This window comes from Stegastes partitus, unplaced genomic scaffold (genome assembly GCF_000690725.1).
Source record: "Stegastes partitus isolate 25-593 unplaced genomic scaffold, Stegastes_partitus-1.0.2 Scaffold2241, whole genome shotgun sequence".
NCBI classification, from domain to species: domain Eukaryota; kingdom Metazoa; phylum Chordata; class Actinopteri; family Pomacentridae; genus Stegastes; species Stegastes partitus.
The window spans coordinates 7,020-31,308 of NW_007579972.1; the positions used below are offsets into that span (position 1 = coordinate 7,020).

The following is a 24,289-nucleotide window of genomic DNA, read 5'->3' on the forward strand; positions in this document are numbered from 1 at the left end:
GATATTAAGTAGCTCTCAGTGGTAGCCTGTGAACGTTATGAGCTAGCTCTACTTTAGCTTCATACTGCTAACAACAGCCTCATTGAGCACTCTTCATGAGGTTAAATTAAAACATTTACAAGCGTGTAGTGTTGAATCCAACTTTATCTTGTGAAGTAACAGATGTTAAATTGGATTGGCTTAAGAAGAAATGAGATACAACAACTAAAATAACAGAAATAAACTGATAAATGAAGTAAAATTGGGGAAAAACTTCTAAGAATTCATATAAAACAAGTAACCAACCATTATTTTTCTAAGCTGATGTATTCTCTGATCTGTAAAATGTCAACAAGTAAAAACTTTCAAAGCTGATTTCCCCTTAAACAGTTAAAAACTTGTACTTTTCCCACAAAAAGCTCAATAAAACAAGCCAATAAACACATTTCAGTGGCTTCACTTTCAACCTGACCTGATCAATTCATGGTTTATTAAAATCGCTGCAGCTCTAAAAGCTGCTGCACTTCCTCTTACATTCAGACTCTAATTGGAGCAGCAGCAGTAATCACAGTAATCAGCATTTTGTTTCCTCATGGATGACTCTGCCACCGCTGATCAAATTATTGGAGTGAGCCAGCGTCCAGGTCCGCTCCCATTGGGCGGCGCTGACCTCCGGGGGTCATGATCGAACTGGCTGCAGCTCACTGGTGGCGCTGGCTGATTGTGAGAGTGTAATTGTGCGATGGGTGTTGCTGGCTAATGGTACTGACAGCGTACTCAGACAATAGCCAGAGAGAGATAACGACGTTAGCGGCACAGAGTTTCACATGGGAACTATGTGAGCCAGGCCGCGAGGAAAGAGGAAGGCCAGAGAAGGTTCAAGAAATCTTCAAACCAGCAGCAGCCGCAAAGAGGCTTCCTGATTCCCACAGGGAAGCTCGAGCCGCTGACAGCGTAGAGCAAGAATAAAACCGCAACAGAGACAAATGAAAGTGTCGGACTTTCCACTGAGCGGCTGCGAGTCAAAGTTTCTGCTAAAATATTCCAGTTTTTTGTTATTTGCCCAAATCTGATCCAGTTTGACTGTTTTTCAGCTCATTTAATCTGTTCTGATGCAGATTTAATCCAGCTCACTGCACAGAAAGATCAGAGCTGATGAAGATTTTAAAGCAGCAACAGTGCTTTCGGTTCATCTTCATTATATATATTTTCATTTTATTGCTTAACAAGAAGCAATAACTGAACAAATGAGGGGCGTGTTGCTTCTCTTTATTGTCTTTACGAGGCCTATCTGAGCAGCGAATTACGCTGAAGTCAGTTGTTGTGTGTAATTATACCAATATATTGATATAATTTGCTTTTTTTTTTTTCTTTCTTCTGACTCATAAACTGATGCAATTTTGAGCAATTGTTCCTTTGGATGGTCAGCTGTGATAGAAGGAAGTGGTCCAGGTTTCTTTACCAAACATGCGAGAAACAGCCTTTGAACTTGCGTTTAATTCTTTTTGTTTGACTCGTGAGCCAAAAAGAGGTTTCGTTTTGGACTTTTTTTTTCACATGAGAGTCAAGAAGTTGAGTCTCGTTAAAGTTTAAAAGAAGTTTTAAAGGAAAAAGCCACGACAAAGGCTGGTTGTTGGCATGAATCGCAGACGAGCTGGGAAAGCTGAGCAACAAACGCTGCTCTCTGGCCGTCTGTAAGGTGCCCTTGAGCAAGGTGCTTAACCCCTAATTGTATTTATGGAGTTTGCATGGACTGTTGTGCTGGGCAGCTCCCTGGAGTTAAAATCGTGAGCATCAAGGAGTTGAAAAGGAGTATTCATGCTCAGTTAACTCCTTCCGTGGCTGAATAAAGGCGAAAGGAAAAAGACTGATGCATTTACTGAGGCAATTAGCCTTAAATGCCTCACTCAGACACAGAAGCGGCACGCTCCAGGGCTTTTCCTATCTCCAAAATCTGTGGTTTTGAGTCATTATCCCTCAACCCTCTCTGGACCCTTAGATAACTCTGCCCTGAAGCACGGTACGAGCTGAGAAAATCCCATCAAGTTCACATTTGGTTTGAAAGACATCTGGTGCAAAGCTGCAGGCTAATGGCAAATCTGCCCAAAGTTCACCAGCATGTCACTCACCACAGTGGTTAAAAACCGGTGGTGTTATAAAGGAGGAGTCTGACACCGAGTAAAAGACCCTCAATTACTGTATTGCAGACAGTTAGATGAGAGTTGATGCTATGTAATGTCTGCGCAGTAAATGTGACCCAGCAGTCAGTTAGCTTAGCTTAGCATAAAGACAGCTAACCTAAGTTTTCCAAAGGTGACAGAGTCTGACTCTAAACCTCTGACTCATGAAACAGTGTGTTTTCTTTTAGTCTTTTACTATCAGGACAACTAAATCCATTTAAAAGACGTGTCCAACACTCAAAACCAAAGAACAAAAGAAAAGGAAAAACAGAGGAGATGACAAAAACCAACCAATAACGTTTTAGAACCAAAAAGTTGTTTCTTTCTCTGTGTTTATTTTAATTCAAAGTGTGGTTTAGTGGGGGTTTATGTGCCTTGTGACTTAAAAAAAAAAAAAAAACGCCACGAAAGGAGAACTTGTTGTCTTTACACCTAGTTTTTTTCATGGACTAAACAAGCAACAAGTGATTGTTTACAGCTCTGTAGGTGCTTGTGGTAAATGATGCTACTTCCAGTTATCTGGCTAAGCTAACTAGCGGTAGCTACGTAGTTGCCAGGCTGCAGCATCAATCCTCTCATTTAACTCTCAGTAAGAAGCTGCTTCCCCAGATGTTGAGCTATTCCTTCATTTTTTAGTGAAATTCTGTCAAACACTGCGTGCTACGAGGTAAAAGCTGCTGTTTCCACTTGTTGTTCTGTCCTAATTAACAGTCTTACCCTTCTTTCTGCAGAACCTGATGGCCAAGGCGTTGTACGACAACATGCCCGAGTCCCCCGAGGAGCTGGCCTTCCGGAAAGGGGACATCCTGACCGTGATTGAGCAGAACACTGGCGGCCTGGAGGGCTGGTGGCTCTGCTCCCTGCATGGCCGCCAAGGCATCGCCCCCGGCAACCGCCTGAAGCTGCTCATCGGACCAATGTTCGAGGCTCAGTCGTCGGCCGCCGCCGCCGCCCAGTCTCCTCCTCAGAGCTACCAGCAGAAGGCCGGCTCAGGGGCTCCGGGGCTTTACCAGATGCCTTCGTCCCTGCAGAGTCCACAGCAGCAGCAGCAGCAGCAGCAGCAGAGCATCTACCAGGTTCCTCCAGGACAGGAAGTCTACCAGGTCCCACCGAGGAGCACTCTGGCTGCAGATAAAACACCCAGCAAGGTGAGACAGGAAGTCGGCAAGGCAGGAGACTCTACGTTTCGCCAGAGCTAGAAATAATAACTATTTTCAGTATCTGGTAATCTGTCAGTTCATTTTTGATTAATTCAGTCCAGGGCTGAGAAACCACCCACCACGGAGAGCCAATAATTTGCAGGTTTTCATTTCAACCGGCTGATTTCACTGATCCTTAAAGTAGAGGGAGGAACTCATCAGTGAAACCACCTGCTGAAGTGATTGGTGGGAAGGAACACCTCTGGACTGCTGCTTCCTGGGCCACCAAATACCACATTTCTAATTTAGTCAGTAAAATGTAAAAGAAAAAAAGACCTGAAATCTTCTTTTTTTTAACAGTTGTTTGGTCTGAGCATTTCTCCAAAACCTAAAAATATTCAGTTTGTAATGATGAAAAAAACAGAAAGCAGCAGATCATCACATTTGAGGCTGGAAAAAGCAACTATTTGGCATTCGTGCTTGATAAATTACAATTTCTGATTATTTATTGACTCCAAATGTTTCCTAAATGGGTTTGACTGCCATCCAGATTTTCAGACTGTTACTTTAATTGTGTTTTAGACTGAAAGTAAAAGAGGTGCATATTTTAATCAGGGTGATGTGGCTGCAGAGAAAGAGAAAATGGAGAAAATGGACACTGGTCTGTCCCGTCTTTGTGATCACGGTGGATTTAAATCGTAGCTTCAGCTCTGGTGGGTGTGGCCTCACTGAGCTGGCGAGCGTGGCTGTCAGATGTGATAGGACATGGCGTTTTCTTATTTACACCGTGACCTGTTATCCTGCCTGTCCGCCCTGCTTTCATCGGTGTGATTGCACACACAGAAGGCAGAAAGGCAGCAGAGATTGTGGGTCTGCCATGTGAAATGTGGACAGGGTGTGCCGGGCCTGGCGCTCACCACAGAGCAGGGTAGTGTTTTTGTGCAGGGCTCCCATTTGGCTTTACTCGTATACTGGCACACTGTGTGTAGCAGAGCCAGTCTAAGCCACAGAAAGGCAGCGAATATGGGAAGAACTTGTGGAAAAGCAAACAGCACAGAGCTGTTTTTTGGATTTTGGTGGAGCCCAGCTGCCTGAAAGTACTTTTTTCCCTGCATTTAAATGCTGTACACATGGTCTCTGGCAGACCCGCTGCACTTGGCTTGGCCATTTACAGTATAGCTATATATACAATCGCCCAAACAGAGTGTCCATAATATGTATTTGTTGTTTTATTGGCTAGACAGTATCTCATTTAAAGTATATATCTCAGGCTGCCCGAGAAAATAAACCAGTGAGTTTCACATTTACCTTTTTCTGGACAAACTGGTCGTCTTTAACAGTTTTTCATTCATTTGAAACAGGCTGTTCTGTCCTCGGTGTGCAGGCACATCAAGGTTCAGGTGCAAACATCAGCCAATGCGTCAAACACAAATACTTAATACTTTACCCTGTTCAGTAACTAGTATAACTTAAAAAAAAAAAGAAAAAAAGAGTAACACCACTTCTGTCATACAAAGGAAACGTTCCATTCATTAAAACATTAAAACACATCTTTACTCCATTCACTACTGCCTGGTTTTGCAGCTAAATCCTTAACTGTGTGTGGACTGACTATAAGAAACTGGATTTTAGCACATTAGCTAACAAATGACTGGTCATTCCATTCGCTAATGGTCACTAATGTAAGTTACTATAAGGTACCATAAGTGGCTGAATGCATTAAACGTTTACAAACATGTGCTAACACACAGCTAGCATTAGCTGCCACAAGCAACTGGTCATTCTGTTTGCTTATGGCAGGTAATGTAGTTGATGTATTGGCTATTGTTAGCTACCAAAAGTGACTGGATGTTTCTGGCTAACATTAGCTACCATGAGGTCATTCAGTTGCTTTTGGTAGCTGATGTGAGGGTAGGTAATGATAGTTCATGCTAGCTAACATTAGCTACCGAATGTGCCTGGATACAGCAAATGTAAACAAATATTAGCTAACATAAAGCAAATGTGCAGTTGATATTGTAGCTGATGTGCTTGGTAACATTAGCAATCTTAAAAGACTGGATGGTAGTAAATCTTAGCAAACGTTAGCTAAGACATAGCTAACATTAGCTACAATAACTGACCAGCCATTCCATTCACTTAAAACAGGTAATGGTAGCACATTTTAGCTAACAATGTTTACCACAAGCTACAGGCTTTAAGAAAACATTAGCTAAAATACTGGTATAGTGAGCCAATGTTGTTGTTTTTTTAAATATTTCTTTACAGTGGGTAATGTAGCTGATGCACTTGGTAACATTAGCTATCCTGAACTAATACATAATAGAAAATGTTAGCATACATAAGCTTACATAAAGCTAACATTAGCTATTATAAACAAATGAACATTTGTTTCAGTTAGTTGCAGCTTATGCGTTGCTAAAATAGCATCAACTACGATCCACAGAGTCATTCAGTCACTTACAGTAGCTGATGTTAGCTGTTAGCAAAAGTAAGCTAGACATTTCTAACTGATGTTATTGAGGCACCTTGGTGCCTTCATCTCTTTTAAACTTATTGCATTGTTTTGGTTAAAATATACCTGTTACACAACCACAGTTAGCACATCAATCCTTCCCTATGACTGGAAGTCTTCGGTGGGTGTGTGATGAAACACAAGGGAAGAATCTTTCTGTTTATTCAACCGCTTAACTAGTCCTAGCACCTCACACCGGCTCATCCCTTCAGGATAAGAATAGTAATTATATGCTGAATGAGCTTTTGTTATCCTGAGGGTTTTTTCTTTTCTTTTTCTTTTTAACAAATCAGCTCCAGCCATCACAGAAATGAGCTAAGGTGTGCATTTTAGTAGGTAAACAGGCAGCAGGCGCCGGGAGCTTAGAGGACTTAGCGTGATTCGCTGCACAGGAGTCGCTGTGATAAAGTCAGTCAGAGCCAGAGGCTGAGAGGAGCCAGCTGTCAATCATCCTGCACACACACACACACACACACACACACACACACTCATACAGTAAATATCGACACACACACATTAACGCAGCGGCCCCATCAGCCAACACCTCTCTGTTCCATAACGGGCCGCGAGGCTTAGCGGAGGAACGGTATTAAAAAGGCTTTGATGATAACACGGAAAATTAAATGTGCCTCTAATGTGAGTGTGTTTTGTGCCGTAATCATGTTATTGGACAGATTAAATTAAGTCTCGGACGTTTAGCTGGCCCTCCAATCTGTGATTATCAAAGTGGAGCAATTTTCGGTGGTTGTTCCTGTCCACGAAATAGAAAGATTTGGCGTTACACTCACGTGTGTGTGTGCACATCCATGTGTCAGCGCGTCCAGACAAGGAGCTGTTGTTTCCCAGTGACGTCTGACTGTTGGACAGCAGCACCGTCGGTCTCTGTGGCCACAGTCGGCCCCGTTAAAGCCAGCATCTGTGGAGAAACAGCAAGAAACAAACCCAGGAGCTCAGTGTTGCTGGTTCTTAGAGTTGTGTTGGATTCAGGTGGAGTGACTCCAAGGGTTGGATGGACATGAAACACTCCTGTTTGGATCATTTGACTGATAAACTGGGTGTTAATTTAGCTTTTTCTGAAAAAAAGCAAAGATACATGAGAATGTAAGTGGAGAAGTGAACTGTGGCTGATTGTAAATGCTGAACTGAACACCCGGTATGGTGCAATTTTTTTTTTATAGCATTTTTGGCCACATTTCTTTATCTAATGTGGTTTAATTTGTGTGTTTTCAGTTTGAAGTGTTGCTCCATCATCTCAGATTTTGTTTATTTATTTGGTATTTGAAACACAAAACAAAGTTTCGTAAAAGATTTGGCAGAATTTAGAGAATTTCATGTTTTCAGACCTGGGAATGTGCTGTACTTTGTATTTGGCTGCATTTTTTTGTAGGACTTAAGGATACATCCAAACATATGTGTACACTTTCAGGACCTTTCTAAGACCCTTATACCACCCTGTTTTGAAAACTCTGCATGTTTTCCCCACATTTTTAACAGTCAATAACTAAAGTTTTGTCCTCTGCTGGAACCAGTCTATCCTTTTGATGTGCTGGGAACAGTTTTGTCTTTGTCCTCGCCACATGTCAAGTCTTTGAGAGTTATATTTATGGAGATATTTAACCTTTAAAGTGGACTCACAAGTAAAATTTAATAAAAAATCACAGGTCTGAAAATATCTGAAATTCTCAAAATTCAACCAAAATATTTTACAGAACTTGGTTTTGACTCCCAGATAACAAAAAACTGAACAGTTGAGCCACGTTTCCTGAATTCTGTCAGATTTCACACAGACTGAGCCCTGTAGTTTCTATTTTAAGGCACTTTGAAGATATTTATAAAAGAAAGCTGCATGAGCGCGCTGTGCTACATGCGTCGTGGTATTTATGGAAATATTTCTGTGAATGTGAAACCCAAGCCCGACCTTTGCTCTTAAAAACATCAAACTGGTTTTGTTTACTCCAGCTTGTCGTTGTGAAGTGGTATTGATGACAGGCTGCGAGCGTTGACTCACGCTGCCTTCCCTGTCATGCACTGAGAACCGATGGAGCTGAAGGAAAACAGACATTTTCTTGTTGTCAAGTGCAAGCATGCATTTGGTTTTTCCGAATGATTACTGAGACTGATGCCAGCTTCCTCGACTGATAATCCCCTCTCATATTACTCATCCCCTCCCACAGAGAAGCCTCCTGTGTGCCATGCACTGCTGTCTGCCGCACAGATCCTCCAGAATGCGTCCTCGGGGTTGCATGCCAACCCTGCAGTGCAAATCCAGATTGGCGACTGGTTATTTTCCCTTCATGTGGTGCGGGGCCTGGTATATAAAGGCACACTGAGGCTTGGCGCTGGCTGCTTCTCTGGCAGTTTGGTTTGATGCTGTGGCCTTGTCCTTGGGTGACCCTGCTGGGAGGGTGAACACCAGAGCCGCCCCCCCTCCGTCGTGGCCTCCAGGCCGGACTGTGTGGGACAGATGCCTGGAGCTCTCTGCCACACAAAGGGCCTCCTCACATGGAGGCCAGGAGCAGCCTTTTATCATTCTGCTCTGAGAGGCCCGTTCTTCATCCCAGCCGGCTGCTCTTGATTTCCTCTTTCTCCGCCAGCTCTGAAAGGTGTGTCTGTTTCACCCGACGCTGTTCCCGTTTCCTCGGTGCTTCCTCCTCTGACTCAGACGCCGCTCTAAGATGGGCAGGGTTCAGAGTTCACGTATCGACTCTTATCGACGCCTTCCAGACGGCCTTTTCATTCCTCACTTCCTGCCCTCTGGAGGTCTGCTCCTTGTATGGGCATTTCCTCCATACCCATAGATCCAATCTGCTCTGTGGTGCCATAAAGAGGTGCAACAAAAGGACCAATAAACTCCCACACAACTTAAGGAAGTGCCCTGATAGCTGCAGAGCTGCAGGGGTGTGGCGTCCACCTTGATAAAAGCCCGCTTTTCAAAGTAACCAGGTTACGTGCAGCGAATGGCTTGTTTGCCTCGGCCGTAGTTTCTCTGCCTAATCACGGACACGACAATCTCAGCACCGGATAAGTGAGTTATTTCTTCCTGGAGGAGGCCAGCTCCTTCAGACGCTCACCATTGTTGCATTTGTGATGAATCGCTGGGCTGTGAGATTTGACCGGGAGGGCAGGGCCATAAATCAGTCGCACCAAAAGTAATCTGCTCTGCGGTGAGCATACTGAGAGGACTTTCTCCTCTGGAAAGTTGAAAGCAGAGAATGTGATAAAGTAGCAGAGGAAGGACGAGAGAAGACAGGAACTGCTTCGCTGAAACCATTTACAAAAACCCAAACTGACGTGTCCTTTTTTAGCCAACCGACAATCCAAAACCGAAACGGATTCAGTTTCATATCACAGAGGACAAAGAACACCAGGAATTATTTACATTTAAGAAGCCAAACTGAGTTCAGTTTTGGCATTTCTTAGCCACACCAGCGGATCTGAGCTAGACCATGTTGATCTGTCGGTGCACCGCTTTGGTCCGGACTGAAATATCTCAACGGCAACTGGATGGATGGGCATGAAATTTACTGCAGACAGTCATAAACCCCCCGAAGGCTGAGCTGTAATAACACCTTAATGTTGTCATCTCCAGCTCAAAATTATATATTTCAATTCATCCAGTGCTTTGGCTTCTGAACAACTATCTGAAAACAAATCGCTCAGCTGAACTTACCACGTTAACAAACTCAACTACAACGACGAACGCTGTTGATTTCATAGCTGCTGAATAAAAACGTTCTCTTGTTTTAAGACGTATAAACTAATCTTTATGATCCAAAATTGAGACGTGCCAGCTCTGTTTAACATTTAAAAATGTACGTAGCACTAAAGCACCCAAAGCAATAAAGAAATAAATCAACTTACATTTTTATAGACGCTGTGAAGTGTTCGAATCACAGTCAGTTTTTACAGAAACGTTAAAACTGACACAAAACTTAATTGTCGTTCTTGTTGCTGGCTCCAAAAAGCATCAGATTTTACAGTTTTTAACCATAATTTGGCTGCGTTTCCACAGTCATTTATTGCATTGACCACTGTGAGCATGTTATCTTAACGCGCCACTGTGCAAAAGAGATTTCTCATCCCACATCATCCTGCTTTTTCTTAGAATTCAAAGGATTTTCTGTGATGTATTTCTCTCAGAAAGTAAACACCGAGTGTCACACACGTCTCTCTTAACAGTGCTCCTTTTCAGATAATCACACCACGGGATTAAAAAGCTGCTTTGATCACAGAGGATGATCCTTATTAGAGCTAAAATCGCTCTGTTCTCCTTTAACGCTCCTCATTAAGCCTGCTGTCTGTTTGGGTTTAGCCACTTGGACGTGTTATGGAGACGGCCGGCGGCCTCGCAGGACTAAAGACTTAATTACCTGCATTAATTAGTTTGGCACTTTAATAGGCCGGTGCAGCTCTGAGTGGAGGAGGGAGCGTTATCAGGCAGTTCTGAGGGCAACAACACTGCAAAAACATCGTCGGACTGTGATTCAGCAACACAGAAACACTCGTTATATTTAGTTTGAGCAGCGAACCGCCGCTCTTTCCTCACGTATGAAGGGTAGCGTGGGTAGTTTGGTGCAGCTGGTGATTCAGATTTTCCTGCGCCCTTCGGTGACCCTCATTAAAAGGTGAACCAACGGCGCCGTGCTGACAGAGGACTTTGTCAGCATCCAGATCGATGGATAAACGCACAAGAGAGGAGATGAGAAGGTGTGAACAAAGTGATGGATGGATGAAATTCAATAGAGTGCAGTTGCCAGCGGCGTCACCGTCTTTTATAAGACGACCTTCGGTAAAAAGCCTGTTGTCGGTTTGTGTCAGCGGGCCATTAGCCAGGAGGGAAGTGGTTCAATGTGTGTGTATGAAACCAACGAAAAGCTGTGAAGTGATGATTTCCTGTGAATTCATGCCACACAGGTGCAATAACAACAATAATAACAGTGAACTTTCCCCACTGTGGGATCAATAAAGTTATCTTTATCTTTAATCCACCCGCAGACAATCATGCAGAAGTGAAGCGCGCTGGAGCCGATATGGTAGAAAACATGTTCGTAGCGACGGTTTTCCGATACGAGGGAAAGATGAACCAACGTACGCCGTCTTAGTAAGTTGGGCGAGATGCCAAAATGGCTTCGGTGCGTCTTGGCAGAGACGCTGGAAGGATGAGCAGCATTTTTTTAAAAAGCTATTCCCTTATTTGTTGTTTTGATGTTCGTGGTGGAGAGCGCTGTTGCCAAAACCTCCCGTTTGTGTTGATCTGGGTCGAGATGCGGTGACTGCGAAGGCCAGAGCATGTGATCCACGTCGTTTACATAATTACTACAGTGTATCTGAATGACTATAATGAATATGCTATAATTACTGAACATTTTTCCACTTATTTAGTCCGGTTTTTCCTTTCATTTGTCATCTGACCTCAAATCACAATGTGGCAAATGGATGCAAAATGATTCATGCAGCGGTCAAAGTGATGCATCCAAAGATTCAGGAAAAAAGAATCATGTTGTGAAAGACAAATTCATTATCAAAGCAGTCTCTGTTCACCAACTAATTAAACACACTAACTGGTGCATTATTCAGAAGAACTCCTCATCAGCGACCTAATTTGTATACACATGAAATGACCAAAGCCCATCTGTACATGGACCTGAGTGAATACAGAACTAACTCACGAGGTAGCTGTTGACGTTACGACGACACTCTCAGATGTCTGAAGCTGAAGTCTGCCAGGATGCAAAGTAAACAGGTTTGTTCTGAAGGAGTCATGAGTCAGTCACCACCAGCGTTAACAAGGCCTCTATTAGGCTCCTCAGGGCAGCTCTTTAAGCCCTCTGTGGCCTGCCTCCCCTATGAAGGAATCCTGAGCTCCTATCACCTGAGTGGGAACAAATGTTTGCTCTGCCCCCCCGGCTCTTCATGATGTCATCGCTCTCTGAGCGGGCTCCCACCACCGCCGTGCAAGCTCCAACCTCATTGGATGTGGTAAATATTTACCCGCTAGCAATTATGGCAGCGTCGAGCGGCCCCGGAGCAACGGCCTGCTGGGTAAACAGAAGGAGGAGATGGGAAATAAACGAGCAGTGTGCATCTGGCAGCGGCTGAGAGGAGCCTCTGATGGCCTCAGAGCTTCTCGAAGCAGTGACATGTACCTGTGGGAAGGTCGCCGAGGTCTTCTGCAGACACCTCGCTGCCATCTGCATGTGACAGCTGAGTCCGGACATCCTCTTATCGTATGCACACAGGCTCGACCCAGGGGACTGCGGCCGGGCAAAGTGACCTTTTACAAGGCATCACTTTGTTGTAACTCAGCGGACGGTTAGCGCGATATCTGCTGCGTCTGGTTACACGCTCTGGGAGGTTTCAAACACCTAATTTTGTTCAAACACAACTATATTTAGCAAACAAGGAAAGTAAAAGTCTCTCTCTCAGGCTCATGGAAGGCTAATCTGATATGTGGACGAGGTCACCAGCACGATAACAAACGCGGATCCGGACACAAAATGTTGTGTTAATGCTTCCTGAAGATATCAGAGTCTCAGATATTAATCTGAAATAAAATTCTGTATATCAACTGAAAAAAAATAACAGAAAAGAGAAAATATATTGATGAGATAGATGGATGGATATGATACAGCAGCTACAATCACAGACTAAACATTTTGGCACAAAATCTATTCACAGATGTACTACAACATACTAAAAAACATATAAAGAGGCAATAAAACATGTGCAATATGCCATGTAAAAAGTACAGTGTGTAAAATACTGTGTAAAGGATATGGTGTCCAAAAATGTAAAATGTGACTTGTATATCCTAAAGTCTCAATATAACATAGAAAAATATGTTTATATAACCAAAGATATTTAGTTTAGTGTCATAGAGGAGGAAAAAAAACAAAAGTAGTCATATTTAATAGGCTTAAACTTAAACTTAAACTTAAAGGCTTAAAGCTTAACTGCAGTTCTAAATGTAAACAATTAAGAAGATGAAGCCTCCAGTGAACTAACTAGCAAAAGTATACTTCCTGTTTTCATCCCCAGAAGGCCACATAAGGAGTTGTGTAGCTCCTGAACTCAGCAGGATTATTCCACAAGTCCAGTCTTGACATTAGTATTAGCAGGTTTTTTCAGTCAGTTTCAGTTTCAAGTCAGTGTCCAACTTAGAAAACTCCTGATCTCGATGCTACATCTTTGACTGAGTGATAACAAATGAAAGCAGCATGGTTCCCATCATTCTCCTGTATGTCCCGTAAACCCTGAAAAAGATCCTCCAACAGTCTGAACTTTACATGTGACGGTGCGTGAGAAGAGCCAGCAGCGGCGAGCAGCTGTTTACTCCTCCGCTGGTTTATTTCAGAGCGCCGCTCGATGCGTTTAAAGCCCTCGGTGTACGTTTCAGCTCTGACCCCACAGGCCCTGCTGGGATGATGTATGCTCGGACAGGAATGCCAACAATGAGCACCTTAAATCACCACAACCTTGTTCAGATTGGACTTATGAGAACCATATGGACTACTGTTAGTCAGACTCCAGCTCACATGAATGGCATTCCTTTCCATACTAGGCAACCCATTTTCCGCTCCTCTCGCTTTCCCTTTCTTCCACCTCGGTCGCCTTTTTTTCATAAATCTCTTTTACAAACCTTCCTCAGAAACATTAATCCCATTCTGAGGTTACGACTCATGCTCGCTGCTCGTGCTCCGATCAATGTCTCAGAGACGGTATTATGATATTAACTCGACTGTACAGCGACTCAGGAGTGGATTCTGGGACTAAAGTCTTATTCGTCCCCGGAGACGCTGCGCTCTGCCAGGAAGCCGTGCGTATGGTTCCTATTTTCGAGGCCTGCTAATGAACCCTGTTCGTTCCAGCCAGGCGATAGTGGTGCGTGGGGGCAGAAGAGGAGTACTGGGCTCGCAGAAGGACATTCCCTGAATTCCTGTGTCTGTCTGACGCAGCGAGGAGGTCTGCTGCTCTGCTTTTAGGGGGGAGGAGGCTGGAAACGCTGGGATTAGGAGGTGTGGAGCGACTGATTAGCGCTGACGGGAAGAGAGGAGGGAAAACGTGATAAAAAATTAACAGGGTCAGAAATGTCACGGGCGTAGGAGGCGTGTGTTTGTTTTGTTCTGAGCAGCAATCGCGCCATTATTCTCCAGCCTGTCTGCACCACAGTGTAAAATATTTTAGAGCTGTGTTAAATCCTGCTCGGGTTTAAGTAGGTTGTTCATCAATACCAGCGACCCAGTGATTACTTCACCAGAGTCTTCTGGATTCAGAAACCCACGGTCCAGCCAGTGCTGCGATAAAACTCCCTCTCAAATACCCGTTTTACTCATAAAACCATCTTCCATTCAAGCCCCTGCTTGCTGAAATGCATGAGTTTAAAGTGCCCAACTGTTTTCACAAAGTACTGCTGAAGTTTTACTCTTTTTATTGCTCAACTGATTCACATTAGTTTTATGTTTTATTTAGCTTTTATTAGTCGAACTGCAGTATTGTGGAATATGGTGTCTTTTTTTCCAGTGTAGGCCTTGGCTGAAGTAGACCAACCAGTCACATCTCAGTTTTCAGTTCTTCATCCACACATTTCTTGTGCTCTTAATAATTCAGCTCGTCAGTTAAAAACCCAGTCGTTCCCACTCACAAGTAAAAATGAATCTCTGAATAGTGAAACGTGACCTTGCTTTAGTTTCTACATCGAGGACTTTTGCTGCTACAGCCTCAGTCTGTTTGTCATGAGTAACTTTAGCAGTTAGTTAGCTGCAAAACTTCACATTTCACACCTTCAATCAGTGAGAATTTAACTTTAAAGTCATAAACTAAACACACCCTTGTTCACTTCAAAACTTCAGCCACAAAACCTTTCTCTTCTGATCTTATGTTTCAGGTTTTGAAGGACGACTAATTAACCTTTTAAAGAGGGAAAAACAGAAATGAAAAATTGAATTTCAAACCAGGGAAAGTAAACAACAGTTGCACTCCATCTGGTTTGTCTGGTAGCTATTTTGTTTTTGCTATTATGACTTTAGTTGTCTGACTTTTAAGGAGAGCAACTTACAAAAGAACAGCCAGAAAAGGTGGAATTATGCAGCTTTGTGCGGCCATTAGCTCAAGTAAGCTAACATACGCTAGCTCAAGTTAACAAGCTTTATTATAATTATGCTACAATAATCTACCACCAATGATGTTTTGATTTGTTATGTTTGTCTCATGCAATCAGTAGTTTGATTGATTGACTGTTTTAATCAGTGTTTGAGTCACTTTTCAAGCCTGAAATGCCAAACGTGGTTTTTCCAGCTTCTCCGGCGTGAAGTTTTCATTGTATGTAAGATATTTAAAGATGTCATTTTGTGGTTTTCTGACATTTTATAAACAGAACTTCTCAATTATTTAAGAAGATAAGTGCCAGATTAATGAAAATAATTGTTATTTGGAGTCTTATTGGTGTTTTTTTTTGCATGAGCAGAGCGTAAAGTTGATTCAAACCAGGGCCAGTGCAGCATGAATCCCCTGCTGATGCCTTTTAAACAGCTGACTCAGAGCAGCTCTCCCCTGCAGCTTTCTGTTTATGACTTGGTTTCCTGGGTCTTTTTTTTACAAAACAGCCTGAAACAGGGAGGATGTTGTCAGAAAATATCTGCGATCACTTACTGTGTCTGGCTCATGTGAGGACTGAGCAGGCAAAGCAAAGCAGACCCGGGACAGAAGCCTGAGATCTGGGTGGCAGCTGGAATTTGTGATTCTGCTGTAATTTGTGAGCGTTTGCGTCGAGCACTGCTGTTGGCCAGGTGTTGTTTGTCTGATTGTTTGTCTCTGACCCTGCTGTGATCGGACAGGTGGTGACCCCGACCAGAGTGGGACAGTCCTACACTTACAGCCCGGGACAGCACAACCAGCAGGACCTCTACGACGTCCCACCCAGTAGATCACAGGGGGTAGGTGTCTCGTGTTGCCCCAAGCATGTACACTGCAACGGCACGGCCTACTGCGGCTACTGAAAAACCCACGAAATTCACTGTTATGAATGCGAAACTCTTTAAAAAACATTCTGTAATCATAAATAACCTGACTATTTAAACATCGTAGGTATTCCATGATATGAATTTACTTATTTTTTAAAGTTGACACCAGTGTCTTTGCCCGTTTTAACCCATTTACCACATACATCTCATACCTCACACCTGGGTAACCACTGTGCCAACCACGGCGCTGTTCTGTACTTCTTCTATTGATTTCTATCATTTCTGTGCAGCGACTAAATCACTCAGCAGACTGCAAAGAAACTGAAAGCCCGACGAACACGAGTGTGGCGGACTACGCAGCCTAAAACTATTTAAAGATTCTGCCACTTGATTTTCATACCAGACAGAAATTAAACAGCAAGGAAAATATTTTAAATATGTCAACCCGCAGAGCTTCAAAATGTTCCACAATAATGTGGAGAATGCATGATGTGTAGTTTACCAACACTCTGATACGGTCTTCTACGACTTCAAAGCTTAAACTGTGTCGTATCCAAGAGAAGCTGTCACGAATTAGAGCTTAACTCTAATCGACTACGGTTGTGAAATTAAAAATAGTAAATTAATCAAATGTCAGCTACACAGAAGCTCTGCATGAGTCAAAACAAGAAAGTCGTTTCCTTGATCTTCAGCATCTTCCGTGTGCTCATCTACCACATATCCTGTTCTGCCGTTCAGCTCTGTGACCCAATTTTCTCAGAAAGGATCCTTGACTGTTATAGTTTTGTCTTGTCATCTTGTCTTAAAAAAAAAAAAAGCGAACCGCAGCACTGTGGTGATGTTCCCACTGCAGGCAACTCGTTTTTGCATTATTCAAAGTGGCTATAATCTGTATTTTAGGCATCATGTGCGAGATGACGATGTAGTTTTGATGAAGATACAAAGAATTATCATCCAAACTGCAGTTTTCTTCAGGTTTGCAGAGTTCAGTCGTCTGTTTTAACATCAATCTGTGACTCTACTCTGTCGGTTTGTTGTAGTTGCTCTAAAAGCAGCATTCTTCATCTACAATGCTCCACAAACACACTGCACAGTGACAACAAACAGCAGACAGACATTTAGCAGCTACAGAGAGATATTTCCCTCAGAGCAAAAAGAAAGCAAACGCTGAAGTGAAACACGCCTCCAGCCGAATGATAAAGTTGCCCTGTAATTAACTGAAGTGTCAATAAGCAACAGCTTGCTAACAGCTTCACCATACCGGCTTCAAAGGTTAAAAGTTGTGTTTACAGCTTGTTAAAGCGAAGCTACCAGAACTCCTTCACCATAAAAACCAGAAAAGTCAAATCTAATCCAATACGTTTAAGGACCACTTCAGTTCTTTGTATGATTCTTTCTCCTGTACATGTGGTGTTTATTTGTTCCTGCTTCCATGTTCCAGGTGTACGATATTCCACCTGGTCAGATGTTCTCGGGTCAACAAGCCGGAGCCAGAAACCAGGGAGTCTACGACGTTCCCCCGTCACAAATGGACCTCCGGACACAAGGAGTTTATGACATACCTCCGTCCTCACAAGGGGTAAGAGGACGTTTCAACAGCTAGTGGAGCTTGAACACGATGAAAGGGCGCTTTGTTTCAGTAAAACAAATTAAGGAAGCCGCTTATGTCCGGAAAATGTTATTTTATGTTTATTGACACAGTTCCTCGTATTTCTCTTAATTGTCTGTATTAAATGAATAATAATACGTCAAATGTCATATTTATGACATTCTTGTGGCTGCCTTAAATGAAAGCCTTTCCTGCCAGTAGAGTTTAACCAAAACTCCATGAGTATGGCTCTGTGTCTGAACTCTCCAGCAGGAGGGAAAAAAAAAAACCGTCAAGGACATAACTCTTCTGTTTCCAGAGCCTCTAAGATTTCACCAGGCCCGACCAGGCACAGCGCCATCAGTTTGTTTGTAATAACCTGAAATATGCTGGAACCTGTTATTTGCGTCGTTCCTAATTACAGTTTGGGCAGGCCTGTCTAGCTGTAAAGAGAGCATTTCGAGGCTGATGGAAATCACTTACAGGCCACCATCTTATTCAGCCCGCTGCACTCCCATCATGCTCAGCGATGTACGTCACAACACACACTCTGCTCTGTCAAGACCGAAGGACGGTTCGGCTTTGTTGGACTGCTGCTTTAGAGGAAGGATTCAAAGGCAGAAACTGAGGTTTCAAATATAGTATCGACACGAGCCAGAAGGTCTTTCACTTCCTCAAACTCCAACTGCAGCATAAAAAACACGCGTCCAGTGAAAACCCACTGACATGCATTTACATGCAGGTTACAGTCGACTCTTTCAAGATCATTTCTTAAATGAGTAGACAGCAATGAGCAATTTGAGAAGCCTGCTGCCTTTACTAGATGTCTCCAACTGTTTGAATGTAGGAACCCAAGTTTTTAAATCACTGATCAATGACTTTAAATTAAAGTGTCTTAAATTTCTATTTAGTTCATCAAAAGTTGCCTTTTAGAGACAGAATCTTTTGCAGCTGGTTTTATTTGTAGAGTTTAGGAAAGAAGACGACGGTTCTTTATTTGCAGCTAAACTTCTTTCAGACTCGTGAGACTAAGTGAAAATGTTGCTGCTGTATTTTGGCATCATTTAAAAGCACAATTCAAACAGTTTAAACCATTTGAAGACACCAATCAGACATACTTCCTTTATTTGAGCATGTCGACAGCAAGGCGGTAGTTTCTGATCTTTTCTGTCGTCTACAAGGACTCATACTTGTTAATTCATTTAGTATTTTTTTAGTAAACAAAGTGTGTGTTTCATGTATTATGTAAGAAGTTCTGTGTATGTCTGAAGCCACTCTTCACCACTGCCACCACTCTTTGGGTGTGCACTTGTATGTGTCTGACACAATAGTTACACAACAATCATAAAACACACCGACTGTTTTGCATAAAAACCATAATAACTGTGGTCACACCCTGCAGGTCTACTCGGTGCCTCCCTGCAGGACTAATCCTGCCCTCCAAGAGGGGAACTACGACTTCCCGCAGCCTCTCAAGCACAAGCAGGAGGGCATCTACGACGTCCCTCCCGCCGCCCTCACCAAACCAGCACAGAGCCCCCAGTCTCACTACGATTTCCCCCCGAGCTCTGAGCCTTCTGCCCATCACCAACATCCAAACGTCAACGGCAACGAGGGCATCTACGACGTGCCCCCGCCGGCCCTTCATTCGGGGGCGGGGTCTCAGCGGGACGTGTACGACATCCCCCGCGGCATGCAGCCGTCCCAGCACAGAACCTCACCCGCCGACAGGGATGGAAGTAAAGGAATCTACGACATCCCGGCTCAGGACGCCCGTGCGGTCGCGGACGTGACGGACGGCGTGAACCGGCTGTCGTTCTCCAGCACTGGCAGCACTCGCAGCAGCATGTCCACCTCCTCGTCCTCCACCGGCTCCAGCTCCGAGGGCCGCCTGGCTCTGGACCTGGACGCTGCCGTGCAGAGGTTGTACCGCCTGCAGCAGGCAGTGGACCTCTCGGTCGGGGCTTTACATTCAATGGCAGCTTCGCCTCACTGGAGGACTTTTCCCTTCATGGAGCGCCACGCTAACGACGTCCGCACGGTGCTGGACAGAGTCCGGGCTGCTCTGGGGGACTTCATTGTGTTCGGTAGAGGAGCTGCAGTTAACGCCACATCTCTATCAGACTCCGGCCTGCACAGTAAGCTCAGAAGGCAGCTGGGTCGCCTGGAGGACTCGCAGCAGATCCTTCTACAGATCTACCAAGTCCTGGAGAACTGCAGCTGGGCTCTGAACGCCCTCGCCTCGTCTGGGAAGCACCACAACAAGAGCGACGACCTGGACCGCTTCGTCATGGTCTCCAGGACGGTTCCCGACGACGCCAAGCAGCTGGCCTCCACGATAGGCAGCAACGCCGAGCTGCTGTTCCGGCGGACGCACATGGACGGGTCTTATTCTGTGGGCAGCTCACCTGACGAGAACATGATCCACCCGCTCACCTCCCCCTCCTCAGATAACGACAACTACGGCGGCCAGACCAAGCCCTTCCCTGTTCCCTCCAGCCAGGACAAAGACAACATGAACAGTGAGAAGTGCGTGAAGAGCTGGATGGAGGACTACGACTACGTACATTTGCAGGTAAACCAGAGAACATCTCAGATCATAAACCTAGATGCAGTGTCACATTTATCCCTTTTTAAATCATCTTCTGTGGATCTAGAAAGTGAAAGTTGTCGTGGTCAGAAATGTTCAAATTCTGAGACTATGTGAACTCATTCGTAGTCCTTCATCAGTGGTTTGTGTCGGCTACAACTGAGGACTTCTGACTCTTTCTTTTTTGGTATTTTAAAGGCCTGTGACCAACTCTCATAGCTTTACTGCCTACATTTAAACCTCATTTTTCTATCATGCATCAAACATTCAACCAGAGTGGCTCTGAGTGCCGTTTCTTACCTGTTTGTCGTCTTCAACAGGGCAAAGAAGACTTTGAACGTCAGCAGAAGGAGCTGTTGGAGAAAGAAAACATCATCAAGCAGAGTCAAGTTCAGCTGGGTCAGGAACAGGTGAGTTTCATCTTTCACTGGGTTTCACAGGTGTGTTGGAGAGACAATGAGACAAAGACGTCAAGTCAGAGGGAGTCGGATGTCGACACAGTCTCATACAAAACTGAGAGATTAAAGCCTCTGAAAACTCAGTTTCTCAGTCAGTTTCCTGCAAAGAACACGGTGTTCTGACCCAAGTTTAAACACTTTGAAGCACTTAACGCCGTCCCTGCTGTTTTCTTTGCTCTTCTTACGGTTCTTCATGCAGTTTTAACTCCTGTGCACCAACAAGGATTCAAAAACATCTGATTATAGTTCTAAAGTCTTTTTCAGTCAGTTAAATGGCAACCAACAGCCCTGATGCTGCACAACCGCCAAGTATTGAGACTTAAACTATGTGGACATAATCGGGATGTTGTATTTCAGATGTAATACTGACAGTTGCACAGTGATTCGTTTTTAAGGCAAGTTTTCGGTGGCTATAATCTCCTCGGCCACATTTAAAAACTCATAACTTGCTCCTGTGTAGAGCTGCAATTATTTTTATCATTGATTAATCAGCAGATTATGTTCTTCTTTAATCGACAGTCCCTCAGAGCCCACAGCTATGCACTTAAATTACTTGTTAATTTCAACCAAGAGCCCAAAACCACACCAAAAAATTTAATTTACTATCATTTAAAACTCAAAGCAAACATTTGATCATCTGGAACCAGCAAATATTTGAAACGTTCCTTAATTTGAATGATTGATAATGAAAAAAGCTGCAGATTAATTTTATTGATCCGTTGCAGCCCGACTCGGAGACAGTTTTCTGACTCCATCCGTCCCAAACGGCAGAATTTTAATCTTGACTTTCACAGACGACGCCCTCACGAGGCTGCAAAATGAATCGTATGAATCCATTATCGATTACATTATGAATTTGTAATTCATGACCCACTTTCAGTTTGATAAACTAATTCTTCAGCGTCCTGTTGACGCTCCACCGCTGCATTAGTTCGCTCCAAAACAAATCGGTCCATTACTGCGTGTTACTGTTTGCTAACGCTGCTCAATATGCTAAAACTAAGACAGGCAGTGTTTCAGACAATTCATGTTTAATTTCCTGGAGCAACAGAATATTTATTTTTAGCAAATACCGAACAGGTTCTGAACCAATGAAGGTCACATTAAATATTTACTCCTGAAGATACAGTTTGATGCTTTTAATACATAAGAAAAGTTAATTTGTGCTGTAGAAAGAACCAAAACAATAAAAAGCTTTGCTAACAAAAAAGTGTTCCTACAACTGAATGTTAAAAATTGATTCTTTTTTATTGTCCATTAATCTGTCTGTTATTTTCTAGATTAATTGATTAGTCGTTTGGTCTCTAAAATGTCAGAAATTGGTTAAAAAAATAAAATAAAAAGTTAATTAGTGTATCTCACAGATGTCAATTTTTTGTGCAAAGCCCCAAAATATTCATTTTATTGTCACAGATGAGGAAAGATCCAGAAAATATTCATATTTAAGACGCTGCAGGCAAAGACTTTTTTTCCTGAACGCAACTTCGATGATCAAAACAATGGCGGTTAATTTAAGAGTTAATAACTACTCAGTTAATTACCACAGCTCTACCGTTAATTAAATGTTATTCAGGATCCAAATCCATGAGTTTGTGTTTCAGTAGATATTCTCGTTTAAGTATCCTCTGGATTCACAGAAGTCCTGCCTTCCTCAGTGTGTAATCACATCTGTGGAATCTGTAGCTCTGTCATTAGCACATTTCTGCTTGTATGAAGTTTATCAAAGGAAATATCTACCGATGGAGGTGTGCTGATCTGTGTTTGTCTTTTTTATTGGGGGGTTTTACACACCCGTCTGTTGTTTTCTGTTGAGCCTGATGTTTTTTTGTCTCCTTTAGTGAAGATTGTGTGTATTTAAAAATAATCCTAGTAGTTACTGAGGTGAGTGTGACGGTCACGGTGATGTTCACCTGTGTTTCTGAGTCTCTCTGTAAATCAGAGTGTGGTGCATCTAAGTCAGAGGATGACGTGAGTCCTTTCACCCTTCACAGATTAATCAGTTCAAGAAGCTGGAGCAGGATGTGATCAAGCCCGTGGAGAACGACATCACGCAGTGGATTTCACACCAACACTCGGGGATGACCTCGGCCTCCCCCTCAGACTCCTCACCCATCTCCCCCTCCACCCCCGTGTGCGCTCGGGACCGCCAGCTGCTCAGCTTCTACTCCGAGCAGTGCGAGCAGCACTTCGTCACGCTCCTCAGCGCCGTGGACGCCTTCTTCGGCTGCGTCAGCGCCGGTCAGCCTCCTCGCATCTTCGTCGCGCACAGCAAGTTCGTCATCCTCAGCGCCCACAAACTGGTCTTCATCGGAGACACTCTGTCCAGACAGGCCTCGGTGCCCGAGGTGGCCAACAGGGTGATGAACTCCAGCAACGTGCTGTGTGATCTGTTAAAGACGGTGGTGGCTGCGACGAAAACGGCCGCCCTAAACTACCCCAACACAGCTGCCATCCAGGAGATGGTGGACCGAGTCACTGACCTCTCACACCACGCACAGCAGTTCAAAGAACAGCTGCTGCAAATGGCTAATTTGTGATTTTCAATCGTGTCGCTCCTGTACATTTCACCGTTTGTACATTAATCTGGCATAAATATATATATATTTGCAGTATATATATGTTGCTCTCCATCCTTAGGCCCGTTTTAGACGTTGTAAATAGTCTCCGTTCTGTAAATACCTGCTCTATTTTTGTGTAGATTGTTTTATATTATGGTATGAATATATATGTAGATGCAGTACTGCTGTCTCCGTAGGATCATGTGGACATTTTTCATAACATTCCTGTTGCATATTATGAAGCACCTTATGAGATGTCCTGTTTTTCATTTCAACTGTAGAATGTGGTTGATGTGTCTTACTGCTGGGTGTGACAGTAAATCTCCTTGTAAATCATGTCAGTGTCGATGTGTGTGGAGCTCTCCACAAAGTAAAGGACTGTTCTTAACCATGTGACTGAGTCTCTGTATGTCTCTGATATCACAGATGTGTTACAGCAGAACAGAAACACCTAAGAAGAAATTGACAGAAGGGTTTGGAGGGTAGTTTCTGACTTTTTTGTTTTTGCAGTGTCGCTTATTTTATGAGCTTTTTTGACAGAGCTTGGTGCAGACGAGGAGATGCACAAGATTTATATTTGAGCATGAAGTGAAAAAAAACTACATTGTTTGGCACGACTATTTTCAAAGCCAACAATAAATATTCAGTCTTTCATAAGTTAACAGCATCTCATCGTGTTCATCGGCCATTTTNTGAGATGTCCTGTTTTTTCATTTCAACTGTAGAATGTGGTTGATGTGTCTTACTGCTGGGTGTGACAGTAAATCTCCTTGTAAATCATGTCAGTGTCGATGTGTGTGGAGCTCTCCACAAAGTAAAGGACTGTTCTTAACCATGGGACTGTGTCTCTGTATGTCTCTGATATCACAGGTTTGTTAGAGCAGAACAGAAACGCTGAAGAAGAAATTAATAGAAGGGTTTGGAGGGTAGTGTTTGACTTTTTTTTTTTTTGCAGTGTCACTTATTTTATGAGCTTTTTTGACAGAGCTTGATGCCGACAAGGAGACGCACAAGATTTATATTTGAGCATGAAGTGAAAAAAACTACATTGCTCTTTGTCTAGCTTTTGTCCAGAGCTTTCAACTGCATCTGAAGATCTTCATCGTTTGACAAAGTTTGCACAGATCACAGATCAAACCGGACACTGAACCCTGAGTGTAGTTTTTTTTTAACTTTGAACCACATCTCATGGTCTTCATCAACAGACGCGTTTGCTCCATTTTCCTGCAGTAAAAAGCCAGCAAGTGTTGAAATTCATTTTTTTTGTTGTTGTTGCTAAATTTTATATTAAAAAATCCTAAAAAATATTTTAAATAATATATA

At 43.4% G+C, this 24,289-nt stretch overlaps 1 protein-coding gene across 2 annotated transcripts; it reads left to right on the top strand.

Annotated features, from left to right (window-relative positions):
• The first annotated feature begins 2,896 nt into the window (after positions 1-2,896).
• Positions 2,897-23,803, top strand: LOC103374410 (enhancer of filamentation 1-like). 2 transcript variants are annotated; one of them, XR_521126.1, is made up of 7 exons: positions 2,897-3,307; positions 15,647-15,745; positions 17,214-17,351; positions 18,763-19,935; positions 20,271-20,360; positions 22,400-23,253; positions 23,698-23,803. XR_521126.1 is itself a non-coding variant. In XM_008304497.1 (6 exons), exons 1-6 carry the CDS (start codon positions 2,897-2,899, stop codon positions 22,943-22,945), a joined length of 2,457 nt encoding a protein of 818 aa, XP_008302719.1. In that variant the 3' UTR covers positions 22,946-23,359. The 2 variants fall into 2 exon arrangements, 1 of the variants encoding a protein (XP_008302719.1); XM_008304497.1 differs by lacking the exon at positions 23,698-23,803 and having other exon boundaries at positions 22,400-23,359.
• The last annotated feature ends 486 nt before the right edge of the window (positions 23,804-24,289 follow it).

Excerpts from the sequence above, each read along its gene's own strand:
- LOC103374410 (XM_008304497.1), top strand. The coding sequence starts at position 2,897 with ATGGCCAAGGCGTTGTACGACAACATGCCCGAGTCCCCCGAGGAGCTG. Across the intron at positions 17,352-18,762 it reads TACCTCCGTCCTCACAAGGG|GTCTACTCGGTGCCTCCCTG; the intron begins GTAAGAGGACGT and ends CACACCCTGCAG. Across the intron at positions 19,936-20,270 it reads ACGACTACGTACATTTGCAG|GGCAAAGAAGACTTTGAACG; the intron begins GTAAACCAGAGA and ends CGTCTTCAACAG.